Source organism: Pan troglodytes, chromosome 1 (assembly GCF_028858775.2).
Source record: "Pan troglodytes isolate AG18354 chromosome 1, NHGRI_mPanTro3-v2.0_pri, whole genome shotgun sequence".
Taxonomy (NCBI): Eukaryota; Metazoa; Chordata; class Mammalia; order Primates; family Hominidae; genus Pan; species Pan troglodytes.
The window spans coordinates 178,336,445-178,350,227 of NC_072398.2; the positions used below are offsets into that span (position 1 = coordinate 178,336,445).

General features: G+C 47.6%; 1 protein-coding gene across 8 annotated transcripts in view; it reads right to left on the reverse strand.

The window, feature by feature from the left end:
• SHISAL2A (shisa like 2A) overlaps window positions 1-13,783 on the reverse strand; it is a 38,702-nt gene that overhangs the window by 2,805 nt on the left and 22,114 nt on the right. For 3 of the 8 annotated variants that reach the window (XR_010159708.1, XR_008539386.2, XR_010159705.1), the window contains one exon: window positions 916-1,102. Coding sequence is in view for 2 of the 8 variants with exons in the window: in XM_001146711.7 (XP_001146711.1) it covers window positions 11,488-11,738 (251 nt within the window). In the remaining 6 variants the exon portion in view is untranslated. Of the gene's footprint in view, window positions 1-915; window positions 1,103-8,249; window positions 8,417-8,933; window positions 9,114-11,069; window positions 11,739-13,783 lie in introns of those variants that run through there. The other 5 variants (XR_010159704.1, XR_010159702.1, XR_010159703.1 and 2 more) reach the window with 5 other exon arrangements.

The window sequence follows — 13,783 nt, forward strand, 5'->3', positions numbered from 1 at the left end:
ACACAGAGAAGCTGTGGGAGACCAGAGGAGATCCCAACTCAGCTTGGGAGTCAAAAACAATTTCCTAGAGGAATACTCTCTAAGCTGACGCTGGAAGGAGTCAGGGAGGGGTGGGGGGCATTTTCAAATGGGAAGGCTGCCTCAAAAGCCAAAGTGCATGGAAATTTCCCAGTACCTACCTGTGGGCCTCAGAGCAAGGTGCTAATCACAGACTGTTCAGTTCTTTGGGCCACACATGTTTGGTCTATCCAGGTCTAATTACCTTCAGACTTTCCCCAGCTATTCCAATAACCCACAAATTGAAGTATGTTGCAATCAATTCCAACCAGGAGAGGATAACTGCATCTTAAAGTGTGGAGACTTCCTGATTTTGAGAGAACAGAATTTTCTGGACGTGCAAAGCCTGCTACCTCCCAGCCACCCTGCTGCCATGGCCTTTCTTCTGGGCCCACACATTAGCTATGTACTCATCCCAACAGCTGGGTGGGCCATTTACTCCCGGGGTGACCATCTCAGTTACTTCAACTTTGAAATGAGCTCCATAATGGTGTGGGGAATGCTTACTAAACTGGGTGGCAAGAGAACTATATTCAAACCATGGAGGCTTCACCGATGGCACTGTGTGAGGTTGGGCAGGGCATTTCTCTCTAGAACTCAACTTTCCTACCAGTGAAAAAGCAGAAAGGATGCAAAGGGGCTAGGATCTCCCTGCCTTGATGGTCCATGTCTACGTCAAATGCTGTATGTCCTGTTTTTGGCCTGCTTCTTTGAAATAGAGGCCACGTGATAGAGTGGATTCTGCAGACAGAAGATTTAGATATGATTCTGGTTCTGACTTGCTTGTAAGTCTGGGACAGCCATGAAACCCCCTCCGAGCCCCAGTTTTCTCATTTGGTAAACTGAGGTAATACCTACCTCACAGGGTTCTGTGAGGCTCCAGTGAGCTAAAAGCAACATAATGATGACGATGACAATGATGATGATGGTGGTGGTGGTGATGGTGATGGTGATGGTGATGGTGATGGTGATGATCTGTCTCCACAGCAGTCAATCTCTTTGAACGAATTACAATTGTGGTTGTTGCCAGGAAGTTAGGAACCACCTGCAGGGTCATAGAGAATGTGAACAAATCTTTGAAAGACTTCCCCATGGTAGAGCAAACATTCCCAGCAAGAGCTATTACTGAGGGGAAAAGAGGAATGAACTCGTGCTGACTAACTACGCCCATTTACTTCTTCCATTCCTGCAAGGTAGGTGTTCGTGTACCCATACTAGCTGGGTAACCAGTATATAAACCTTTCAGAGCCTCAGTCTCTTCACCTGTAAAATGTAATATTACCAGACTCAGAATTGGTGAAGCCTATAGTGGACATTGATTGCTCTGGGCCACCCAGCATCCAAACACTCCCTATCTGGAGGAATTCCAAGCTATGTGGGAGCTGAAGGAGGCAGCAACTCCTCCTGACCCTTGTGGGCTTGTGATTGGCCAAGTCAATGCCCTACATGGGCTGAGTCTGGTGGCGGTTAGCAGAGGGGCAAGGACAGTCAGAGATTACTTCAGGTGGCTGCGATGGGGCAAGAGCCTAGCAGTGCAGTGGTGATCAGCAAGTATCTGTGTGGCTAGAGGCAGAGTCTGTCCTAAACACATAGTTCCCATGGCAGGACTTTGGCTGTGCCCACCTGCCCTTGATTCTCATCTAGCTTTGTGGTCTCCCTGTCATTTCAGTGAGACATCCAATAGCTTTCCAGTAAAGACTCTTTTTGCTTAATTTTGCCAGAGGTAGTTTCTGGCAACTACCTCTGAGAATTTGTTTACAACTGAGAATCTTGACTGGTACAGCGTAAACCCCATAACATGCCAGACACAATGCTCAGCATATAGTAAGCACTCAAAAAACTATAGACACACACACACACACACGCGCGCGTGTGCACAGAAACAAAAGTTCAGAGAAGTAAAATGATCTGCCTAAGGTCACACAGCAGGTGGTGCTATGGGGCTGGACATGGACATCTTGGTGGTACACTGCATTTAATTAATTAATTAATTAATTTGAGACAGAATCTCACTCTGTTGCCCAGGCTGGAGTGCAGTGGCGCAATCTTGGCTCACTGCAACCTCCGCCTCCTGGGTTCAAGTGATTCTCCTGCCTCAGCCTCCCAAGTAGCTGGGACTACAGGCGCCCGCCACGACGCCCAGTTAATTTTTGTACTTTTAGTAGAGGCACGGTTTCATCATGTTGTCCAGGCTGGTCTTGAACTCCTGACCTCAAGTGATCCCCCCGTCTCAGTCGTCCAAAGTGTTAGGATTACAGGCGTGAGCCACCGCTCCCAGCTGGTACACTGCATTTAGATATCACTTTACTTCATAACACATTGTAGAACAATGTATTATTAACACATTTGTTCCTAAGTATCCAAACAACCTAGTGAGGCCAGAAGGGCTGGGATATTCTCTAGAGACAGAGAGGAAGGCATTAGCTCAAGGTAACCCTGTAAATAGTGGTGGCCTAGAATCCAGGTCTCAAGTCCACAGCCCAGGGCCGGTGCTCTGGTCATGTTCACACATGTGAGCTCACACATGCACACGCTGCTACATTTTATGAAGCAGCTCCATCGGAATACATGGCTACCTGATGCATTAGCAACCTGGGGTGAGTCAGCAGCTGCCTGTGAGGCCATCAGGGAGGGAACACCATGTACCAGAACTTGCAGAAAGGAGTGCTTCTGCAGCTTCCATGTGATCTGGGGTACAGGGAAGTGGGGGGGGGATGGTGCTTGAGAAGAAGGATGGGAGGGAGGAGGGGATGGGTAGATTTGTCCTAACTTAGGGCCTCCTCTGGGCCCCAATAGGGCCCATACTTATTGAGGGAGATTTTGGTTCCTGCAGTGTTGGCAAAGTGGCTTAATTCGACTTAATGGAAGAAAAATGTGTTATGAATATGGATAATGCATACAATGAGGCCCCAGGGAGGGCTGGGTGGAGGAAGGGTGATGAGCTCATGATAAGTCTGAATGATAATGAGGCTGTAGCTCCAAGGGTGAGCCCAGGTAGAAGACATCGGGGACAACTGCTCCTCCCTAGGGGAGTGGGATCCTCCTGCTGACCTCTGTCCCCACCCTGCCCTGGCCTTCAGACCTTGACCTCCCACTTGGATAGAGTTACAGAATGTCAGATTCACAGGATTCTGGTTTCACAGGATTAGAATCAGGCTCAGGATTCCACAATCACAGACCTTTAGCACCACATATGTTAACAATAGAAAATTTCAGAATTGAACAATCTGACAATTGGAGCCCCTTGGGAAGAAATCTAGGCGATCCTTCCCCAACTTTCATTTAATAACAATAAATAACATCTGTCGAGCACATCACAACTTCCAAAGTCCTTTCACATCTGTACAGACATCGCATAGGGGTGGGTGGTATTATACTTTCAGCTTAAGTATTGTGCAGAAGATCAAAATGGGCTGGCTGGCGGATTGCTTGAGCCTGTGAGTTCGAGACCAGCCTGGGCAACTTGGCAAAACCTCGTCTCTACTAAAAATACAAAAATTAGCTAGGCGCGGTGGTGTGCGCCTGTAGTCCCAACTACTCAGAAGGCTGAGGCAGGAGGATCACTTATGCCAGGGAGGTCAAGACTGCAGTGAGCCATGATCGCACCACTGCACTCCAGACTGGGCACAGAGCAAGATCCTGTCTTAGAATAAAAATAGCCGGGGTGTGGCGGCTCATGCCTGTAATCCCAGCACTTGGGGAGGCCGAGGCAGGCAGATCACGAGGTCAGGAGATGGAGACCATCCTGGCCAACACAGTGAAACCCCGTCTCTCCTAAAAAATACAAAAAATCAGGGCCAAGCGCGGTGGCTCACGCCTGCAATCCCAACAACTTTGGGAGGCCAAGGCGGGCAGATCACCTGAGGTCGGGAGTTTGAGACCAGCCTGACCAACATGGAGAAACCCCGTCTCTACTAAAAATACAAAAAAATTAGCCAGGCATGGTGGCACACGCCTGTAATCTCAGCTACTCGGGAGGCTGAGGCAGGAGAATCGCTTGAACCCGGGAGGTGGAGGTTGCGGTGAGCCAAGATTGCGCCACTGCACTCCAGCCTGGGCAACAAGAGCAAAACTCGGTTTCAAAAAAAAAAAAAAAATTAGCTGGGCGTGGCGGCCGGCGCCTGTAGTCCCAGCTACTCGAGAGGCTGAGGCAGGAGAATGGCGTGAACCCGAGAGGCAGAGCTTGCAGCGAGCGGAGATCGCGCCACTGCACTCCAGCCTGGGCGACAGAGCGAGACTATGTCTCAAAAAAAAAAAAAAGAATAAAAATTAAAATTAAAAAATAAATAAATAAAATGGGCTAGTCTTGCAGGACAAATTCTATTTTCCATATGCCAAGGTTTCGATACCTTTGTCTTCTGTAGTTATATAAACACTTCTATTTGGTATAATGTGTTCAAATTCTCTGTTGTGTAAATTCTGCATGGTCAAGTATGGCTTTTCAGAATGCATTTTGGCATATTGCAATGCTCAAAAATATGACTATCATTGTTGCATCAGCATAATCAGGGTTGGTACATTCTGCGATAGCTTTTTGGCAGGTTTTATCATCCAGCACTATTTTCAGTTCACAAAGGACTTAAACAACATATCCAAGAATAGATTTAAGTCACTAATGTAAAGACTGAACTTCAAGTTACTTCAAGGGTTAGTCAGCACATGTTCTGATCTTCTTTCTTTCTTTTCTTTTTTTTTAGACGCAGTTTCGCTCTTGTTGCCCAGGCTGGAATGCAATGATGCAGTCTCAGCTCACTGCAACCTCCACCTCCCAGGTTCAAGCGATTCTCCTGCGTCAGCTTCCCGAGTAGCTGGGATCACAGGCATGCGCCACCACGCCCGGCTGATTTTTGTATATTTAGTAGAGACGGGGTTTCACCATGTTGGCCAGGCTGGTCTCGACCTCATGACCTTAGGTGATCCACCCGTCTCGGCCTCCCAAAGTGCTGGGATTACAGGCGTGAGCCACCGCGCCCGGCCACATGTTCTGATTTTCTTAGAATAAGAAGTTAAACTACCAAAGATACGGAAAGAAGAAAAAAAGCAAACATAAGCTTTGGTGGATAGGAGCGCATAATGAACGCCACACAGAGGGGTGGTTGCGGGGAGGGCGGAGGAGGTGCTTGGAGGGAACCTGTGCTTGGGATTCTGCCAGTAACGGGCTGCGAGGGGTCTGGGGCAAATCCCTCACGCCTCTGGGTCTCAGTTTTTCCCTATTTCAAATGGGGATAATAATTCTCACCCTGGGGAAAGTTCGGGAGTTGATCAGCCCGGGAGGACATCTGCAGCCACAGGACAAAGAGCTAAGAGAGATGGAGAAGGGGGAGGGGTGTGGAACCGCAGGGAGCTGCGAGGGGCTTACGGCTTCCATGGTAACCTACAGCAGCCAGGAGAGAAGGCGGGGTTTGAGAACCCGGAGCTGGAGGTTTAGAAGATGAAGGTTTCACAATGAAGCTCCCTACTTCCCGGAGAAAGGCCTCCTTGGAGATAAGGCTGGCTGCACGACAGCAGCCCTCTGTGCTGGACAAGTAGTGATTTTGCCCTGTGCTTGAATAAACAAACCATGGCACTTTCCACAGGGTATTTAACTGTCTATTTAACCTAGCAGTCTTCCTCCAGTAGCCTGAGAATTCCCTGAGGGCAGGAATTATGACTGATTCATTTCTTTGTTCCTAGAGCCCAGGACAAGACCTGGCACACAAAAGATAGTCTGTTGGTTAGCGGACTATGGCTGAAGGTGGGGCTAGAGAGATCTACTTGTCCAGAGCCCTTGGAGCCCTAAGGGGTACTCTCTTTAAAACAGAAAGTGTGTGGGTGGGGGGGCGGTACCTCACGCCTGTAATCCCAGCACTTTGGGAGGCCTACGTGGGCAGATCACTTGAGGTCCGGAGTTCAAGACCAGCCTGGCCAACATGGTAAAACCCCATCTTTATTAAAAAAAAAAAAAAAAAAATTAGCCGGGCATATTGGCAGGGGCCTGTAATCCCAGCTACTCACAAGGCTGAGGCAGGAGAATCACTTGAACCCGGGAGGTGGAGGTTGCAGTGAGCTGAGATTGAGACATCGCACTCCAGCCTGGGTGACAGAGCGAGACTCTGTCTCAATAAATAAATAAATAAAATAAAATAAAATAGAAAGTTGACAGGATAGAATGCTTCCTCTACCTGGATGAGACCCTTAAAGTATTGCCATGGTCCATCAAGGTTAAGTTCAACCCCTGCTTCCTCCATGAAGGCTTCCAGACTGTTTCTTTTCTCCTGCCTTAGAATCTTTGCAACTCTAATGGTCCTTACCCCACATCTTGGCATTTGTTTGGGATCTCTCTCTGACTGTTCTCTAGGGGTTTCATGGGTCAAACCTACTCTTCATCTCTAGTAAGTAAGGTCTGAAGGGCGGGGTTGCAGGTTTTTTTTTTTTTTTTTTTTTTTGAGACGGAGTCTTGCTCTGTCACCCAGGCTGGAGTGCAGTGGCGCAATCTCAGATCACCGCAACCTCCTCCTCCTGGGTTCAAGCGATTCTCCTGCCTCAGCCTCCCGAGTAGCTGGGATTACAGGCGCCTGCCACCATGCCTGGCTAATTTTTTGTATTTTTAGTAGAGACAGGGTTTCACCATGTTGACCAGGCTGGTCTGGAACTCCTGACCTCAGGTTATCCACCCTCCTTGGCCTCCCAAAGTGCTGGGATTATAGCTGTGAGCCACCATGCCCGGCCGTATTCTATTCTAAGGGCTTGTCACAGTGGTGGGCCCACAGTGTGTCTTCAGTCAACTCTCTCAGAGTGGGTCATCTGCTCTGGGTGGCCTTGATCCTATGAGGGATGGAGAAGGTATGCAAGGAGCCCTTCACACCCCTGTGAGTGTTCCACACACGAGACTTCCCAGGTGGGACCCAGGGTTCTGGGACTGAGCAAGGCATGGAGCTCTCCTGGGCTGTGGCCTGCAGCCTGGCTTTGGCTGTCTTGTGCCCTGGCCCCTGAGCCAACAGGCACAGACCAGGAGGAGCAGTGTCATGAGTCAGTCAGGCAGTAGAATGGCCTCCCCCTGACCGGAGGACAGATGTCTAGGGCCCAAGTCATTTCTTGTGGATACATGAGCCATCACTGTCCTTTAGACTTCTGAAGGATCTGCAACCAAAGGGCCCCAAAGGCAGAGATCCTGAATGGCAAATTTCACTTCAATGTTACACAGAACAGGGAGCAAGTGCTCACAAAAGGTGTTGTCGAGTTCCTTTCCATGCTTGAAACCCTTTCCTGTGGCTCCCTTTTGCCCTCGGGATAAAGACCAAGCCCCTTAATATGGCAAAGGCTTCAGGACTTGGCTCGTCTACCCTTCCAGCTTCATTTCTCACCATTCCCACCTTGTGTCTACCCAAACTGAATTACTTATTGTTACCTGAAAGAACCATATGGTCTCTCTTAGCCATAGGTCTTTGTGTATGCTGTTCCTTCTGCCTTAAATGCTGTTCCTCATCTTGTACCAGAAACCTCCTTTCACCTGTCAGTGGGTCCTTTAAACTTAATCCAGTTATTGCTTACTCCAGGAGGCCTTCCCAAAGTCTTTGGCTAGATTAGGGATCTTTTGTAAATGCCTGTAGCTATGAGCTTCTTGAAGATAGGGATTGGGACCTCATTTAGCCAAGATTCTGGCAGAAAATCATTGTCAATCAATGTTGAATGGACAAACAAATGTGAACGTCTGAGAAAAAACACCTAGCAGGATAGCTGTAAAGGGGAGTGGAATGTTCTAACGTTTCCAAGTTCCAAGATTCAACATTCTCTAATTCTGGGCTGAAGATTCACTCCCCTCCATCCGAAGCCCACTCTCCAGCTAGCTCCTCCGCCCTGTGCCCTCTGAGTGTTTGTTCTCAGGCAGGCACACACACATGTTCTGAACATAACCGGGAAAGCAATTTACAAGAAATAATTGCCGGTCGATGTGTGCTTGGGAACAGCGGTGAGCTCAGACTATTTCTGTCTGCGCATCAGCCCACCCAGCTTCCTCCCACTGCGGCTGCCCTGGGGGAGGGGCTCCTATCACACAGGGTGGGCAGTTTGTTTCTAATGCAGGACCCAGACTAGCCAACCCCAGTGACAGCCGGCTCTGAGCCTTGATTGAATTCAAAGGAGAGGAGCTGTTGGGGGGCAGGGAGGAGCTTTATGAGGCCTAGGATGTGTAGGTCAGCAAAAGCAGCACGTACATTCCCTTTCTCCAACTGTTGGGGAAATTCTACCAGGTCTTCAGGGCCTTGCTCAGTGTGCGGTCTCCCCCACATCTCTCTGGCTCGGAGTCCTCAAAGCTTGTTTTTGTTCTTGCAGAGGCTGTTGTGCTCAAAGGGTGGTCTCAGACCAGCATCATCAGCATCACCTGGAATTTGTTAGAAATGCAAATTCTGGGGACTTACTCCTGACCTACTGAGTCAGACACTGGGGTAGGAGGCCAGCATTCTGTGTTTTAACAAGCCCTCCACACAGCTGATTCTGATGCAGCCTCGAGTTTGAGAACCACTGCCTTAGGCCGCGGATGACCACTTGAGTGTTTGGAATGCACACAGCATCTCCCCCTTCTGACTGCTAGCAGCCTAAAGGCAAGGGCATTATCAGATTCTTTCCTGAAACCTCCCAGTCTCCCTTGAAAGTGTTCAGAGAAAAGTTGGATTTTTCTGATGAGGATACCAAGGACAGAGAAGGAATTCGTCCTGTGAAGGGTCGCACAGAGCGTCAGGGACTAAACATCCCAATATCACCCAGCCCCACCACATATATACAAGTACCCTAAGCTCTTTCTATAACAAATAACTTGCAGGTCCTGGGCCACAATGGCTGTCTCTCACTATTGTGAACAAGCTGTATTCTGACCATAATGTTTTCCGTTCCTGTCTCACCTGGAAACTTTGAGTCATCTTTGATGATTCAGCTCAGACATCATTTCTTCCTCCCTAAAGCCCCATGAAGGGCCACCACTGGGCCTCCTGGCCATTTGTGTGCCTGCCTTGTCCTCCATGTGAGCCCCTTGAGGGCGAGAACTGTCTGATTCCTCTTGTTTGTGGCAACCTGCACAGGTCCTAGAATAGAATGGATACCACTAAGTGTACAGTAAATGGACAAGGGTGCTGGGTTTTAAGTGCTGAAAATAGGCTGGGTGCAGTGACTCACACCTGTAATCCCAACACGTTCAAGACTAGCCTAGGCAACATAGCAACCACCCGTCTCGATAAAAAAAAAATTTAAAAATTAGCTGGACACAGTGGCACGCACCTGTAGTCAGTTGCTTGGGAGGCTGAGGCAGAAGGATTGCTTGTGTCAGGAGTTTGAGGTTGCAGTGAGCTATGATCTCCACTGCACTCCAGCCTGGTGACAGAATGAGACTGTCTCAAAAAAAAAAAAAAAAAAAAAGAGTGCTGAAATAAAAGAGCACACACACACACACACCACCACCACCACCACCACAACCAACAACAAATGAAGCAAGACCAGAACCAAAATCTCTTGACTTCCAGCCTAGAACACTTCTGTGGGTGACTCACCCTGTCTTGCCACCCCATCATGTACCCTTTGGCTGGCCTCAGGCACAGGTATCTAAGAGTGACTCTTTCACTGTTGCCAAATCCAGCAGCAGGTCATGTCACTGTCTGAAATGTCAAGAGCTGCTTTTGGTGGCTGCTGAGCTGCGTCTCCACAGTCCTTGTCTTGCATTCCGAAGGCGAAGCCTAAAAGCCATTGCCAAAGTTAGGAGAGCAGCCAGGAGGGAGGGCTGGCAGTCAGCATCTTGCCCTAAGATTCCTTTGCGATCAGATTAATAATAAGACATGTTAAAAATAATAATAATAGCTAACACATAGTGCTTTCCATTTGCCAACACTTTTCTATGTACTTGCATGGACTTAGTAATTTAGTCCTTCCCCAAGCCCTATGAGGAAGGTACTACTAAGATTCCAGCTTATATAGATGAGAGGACTGAGGCACAGAGGTTACCTAGCAAGTAAGTGACAGGGGCAGGATTTTAACCAGGCATTTGGCTCCAGAGTTTTTCAGTATTACATAGTTTACTGTTATTGTCCATTTGTAATTTAAAAAGTCTTTTAGCAGGAATACTATGTTATCATCCATTGGTAATTTAAAAAGTCTTTTAGCAGGCCAGGTGTGGTGGCTCACATCTGTAATCCCAGCACTTTGGGAGGCCAAGGCAGGCAGATCACTTGAGGTCAGGAGTTCAAGACCAGCCTGGCCAACATGGTGAAACCCCGTCTCCACTAAAAATACAAAAATTAGCCAGGCATGGTGGCACACACCTGTAGTCCCAGTTACTTGGGAGGCTGAGGTGGGAGGGTCACTTGAACCCGGAAGGCGGAGGTTGCACTGAGCTGAGATCATGCCACTGCACTCTAGCCTAAGTGACAGACCAAAACTCCGTCTCAAAAAAAAAAGTCTTCTAGTAATTTAATGTTTACGAAGTGAGTTCAAATCCATCACCTCATTGAACACTTGCAATAACCCAGCAAGGGGACTGAGGCTCAGGAAGACAAGGGACTTTATCAAGGCCACACAGTGGCAGAGTCCACCTTCTGGAGCCTGTATTCAGTCTGATAACCATTCATTCATTCATTCATTCATTCATTCTTCTTCTTTTTTTGTGATGAGGTCTTGCCCAGGCTGGAGTGCAGTGGTGTGATCATAGCTCACTGCAGCCTCGACCTCCAGGGCTCAACTGATTCTCCTGCTTCAGCCTCCCAAGTAGCTGCAACTACAGGTATAAGCCACCCCATGTGGCTAATTTTTTAATTTTTTGTAGAGTCTGGGTCTCACTGTGTTGCCCAAGCTGGTCTTGAATAAGTGGGCTCAAGTGATCCATCCACCTTGTCCTCCCAAAGCTCTAGGACTACAGGCATGAACTGCCGCGCCCTGCCCCTATTCATTCTCTCACTTAGCATTCACTCCTTCATCTACCTAAGAAATAGAATGATGCCTGAGCCCTGTGCACAACATACTCCCTCTCTATCCGTCCCTCTGCAAGGGGCTTACTCCAGGATGGCGCACTCCAGGGTGAGGCAGAGCTACTGAAGAGGCAGAGATCATCCCCCTCTGAGGGCTAATCATCTTCTCAGGGGCTCCTAAATACATCTACTGTGGGGCAGGAAAACCATGTCAGAGTTCTCTGACTTCCCAGTTGGGTGAGGGGCTCCTCTGTGCCTTCACAGGCCCCAGGCTTCCACCCGATTGCATGGAGTTGTTACCGACCATTTTTCCTAGGAGTCATGTCAAAGTTCCTTGGCCCACAATAGGCCAAGCAGAACAGTATGGCAGGGTCCACAGCAGGGCTGGGTATCTTTGCTGGGAGAAGCCCTCATTTATCATGCTAGGCTCTAAAGTCCTTCCCCACTCCCACCTTTCACTGAAGAGACTCCAGAAGGGGATGGTATGGAGACATTTATTGAATGTTTATGGGACTGGTCCACATAGGTCAGGGTTGGGTACAGAGGCTTCCTCAGGGCTGCCTGGAATGTCACTGGTGGTCACTGTGGCCATGAAGCAATGATGGAGGAGGCGTTTGGAGTTCACAGCCTGCCCCTCATTGCTCTCCAGCTGTGGGTTCAAGCAGGAGTAACTCTGCTGGAGAGGGCTCACTCTTGGCACTTCTGCCGCCATGCCTGTGTTCACACCTTGGCAGTCAGGAGAAACCTCCTCAGGGCCTGGAAAACAGCAAACTGAGGGTGTGCGGCTCTCTTCTTCCCCATCGGGATCACACTCCCCAGCTGACTTCTCTGGTGCTTACCCTGGGCAGTGCACTGTGGTCAGAGCCTTAGAAGCATCATTTGTTTAACATGTATTTATTAACAATACACCACATTATGCACTGAGAGCTGTCAGTGTTGCTCATGAACTTGTAGTTTGGTGGAGGAAACAGATAAGAAACAATTGTTAAGAGCTATGAAGACTTGACCTTCACCATAACCCTATGAGGTAGGTACTATTAGAAATCCATTTTATAGATGAGAACACAGGATTACCATACAGCTAGTATGGAGAAGAGTGGTGGACATTTTTAAAACATAGATTGTTCTCACTTTGAGAATAGATTCCATGCTTCTCTTTGTTGAGTGACTTATCTTCTCTCTTCCTCTTAAATCAAAGCTTGAAAGGAAGTCCACTTGGCCTTATTATTCTCTACCTTCCATTCATGACTTGTTCAGCTGCAACTTACTTTGTTCTGCCCCCACTATACCTTCAAACTATTTGTCACTAAACCCATGGTCACTTCTAAATCCTTATCTCCCTTGACTTATCAGGAACATTTAACATTATTTATTTATTTTAAATTTTACTTTACCAGTTATAGGACTCTGATTCTTTTTTCCTTTTCCTTTTTTTAATCAGGAGCATTTGACACAATTGAACATTTCTGTCTTTCTAGATAAAAAAATGTATGAAGTGTTTAAGCCAAAAATTCGAGTCATCTCTCACACCTTCTACCTCGGCCCTTTCACAAAGCCAGGTCCTGCTGGTTCCACCTAATAGTCATCTGTGGTATCCACCCATTTCTCTCCATCCTCAAGGCTACCACCTTAGGTCAGGCTTTCATCTTCTTCTGCCCAGACCCCTGGAACAGCCTCCAGTGGGGGCCCCTCCATCACGTCCTCCATGCTGTAGCCAGAGAGATCTAAGATCTTTCTAAGATCAAGTGAGTCTATGTACTATTCTTTCTGAAAGCTTTCAATCTATTTCCATTACCTGTGATCCTTGAGATGGCATCTCATTGTGGCTTTAATCTGCATTTCCTTAATGACTAATGAAGTTGAACATATTTTCATGTGCCTATTTGCCACCTATATATCCTTTTTTAAAAACATTATTTTATTTTGAGATAGGGTCTTGCACTGTTGCCAAGACTGGAGTGCAGTGGCTTGAACATGGCGCACTACAGCCTTGACCTCCTGGGCTCAGGTGATCTTCCCACCTCAGCCTCCTGAGTAGCTAGGTCTATAGGTGTGCACCACCACATCCACCTTTTTTTTTTTTTTTTTTTTTTTTGTAGATACAGGGTCTCATTATATTTCCCAGGCTATCTTGAAGTCCTGGGCTCAAGTTATCCTCCTGCCTTGGCTTCCCAAGTTGCTGGGGTTACAGGCCTGAGCCACCATGCCTGGACATTTTAAAACATAGATTGTTCTCTGTTCGTCTTTAATGAAGTGTCTTTCAAGTCTTCTGCTCATTTTCTAATGGGATCATTTGTTTTCTTAATGTTGAGTTTAGGGTGTTCTTTATATATTTTGTTTTATTTATTTATTTATTCATTTATTGAGACATATCACTCTGTCACCCAGGCTGGAGTGCAGTGGCGTGATCTCAGCTCACCACAACCTCCATTTCCTGGGTTCAAGTGATTCTCCTGCCTCAGCCTCCTGAGTAGCTGGGATTACAGGCTTGTGCCACAAGACCTGGCTAATTCTTTTTGTATTTTTAGTAGAGACGGGGTTTCGCCATGTCAGCCAGGCTTGTCTTGAACTCCTGACCTCAAGTGATCCGCCCACCTGGGCCTCCCAAAGTGCTGGGATTACAGGCATGAGCCACCACACCCGACCAATCCTTATATATTTTGCCAAATATGTGAATATATTCTCCAGTCTGAGGCTTGCCTTTTCATCCTCTTAACAGGATCTTTCACAGCATTAAAATTTTGAACTTTGATGAATACTGGCTTATCTTTTTTAAAATGTATTGTGCTTTTGATGTCTTG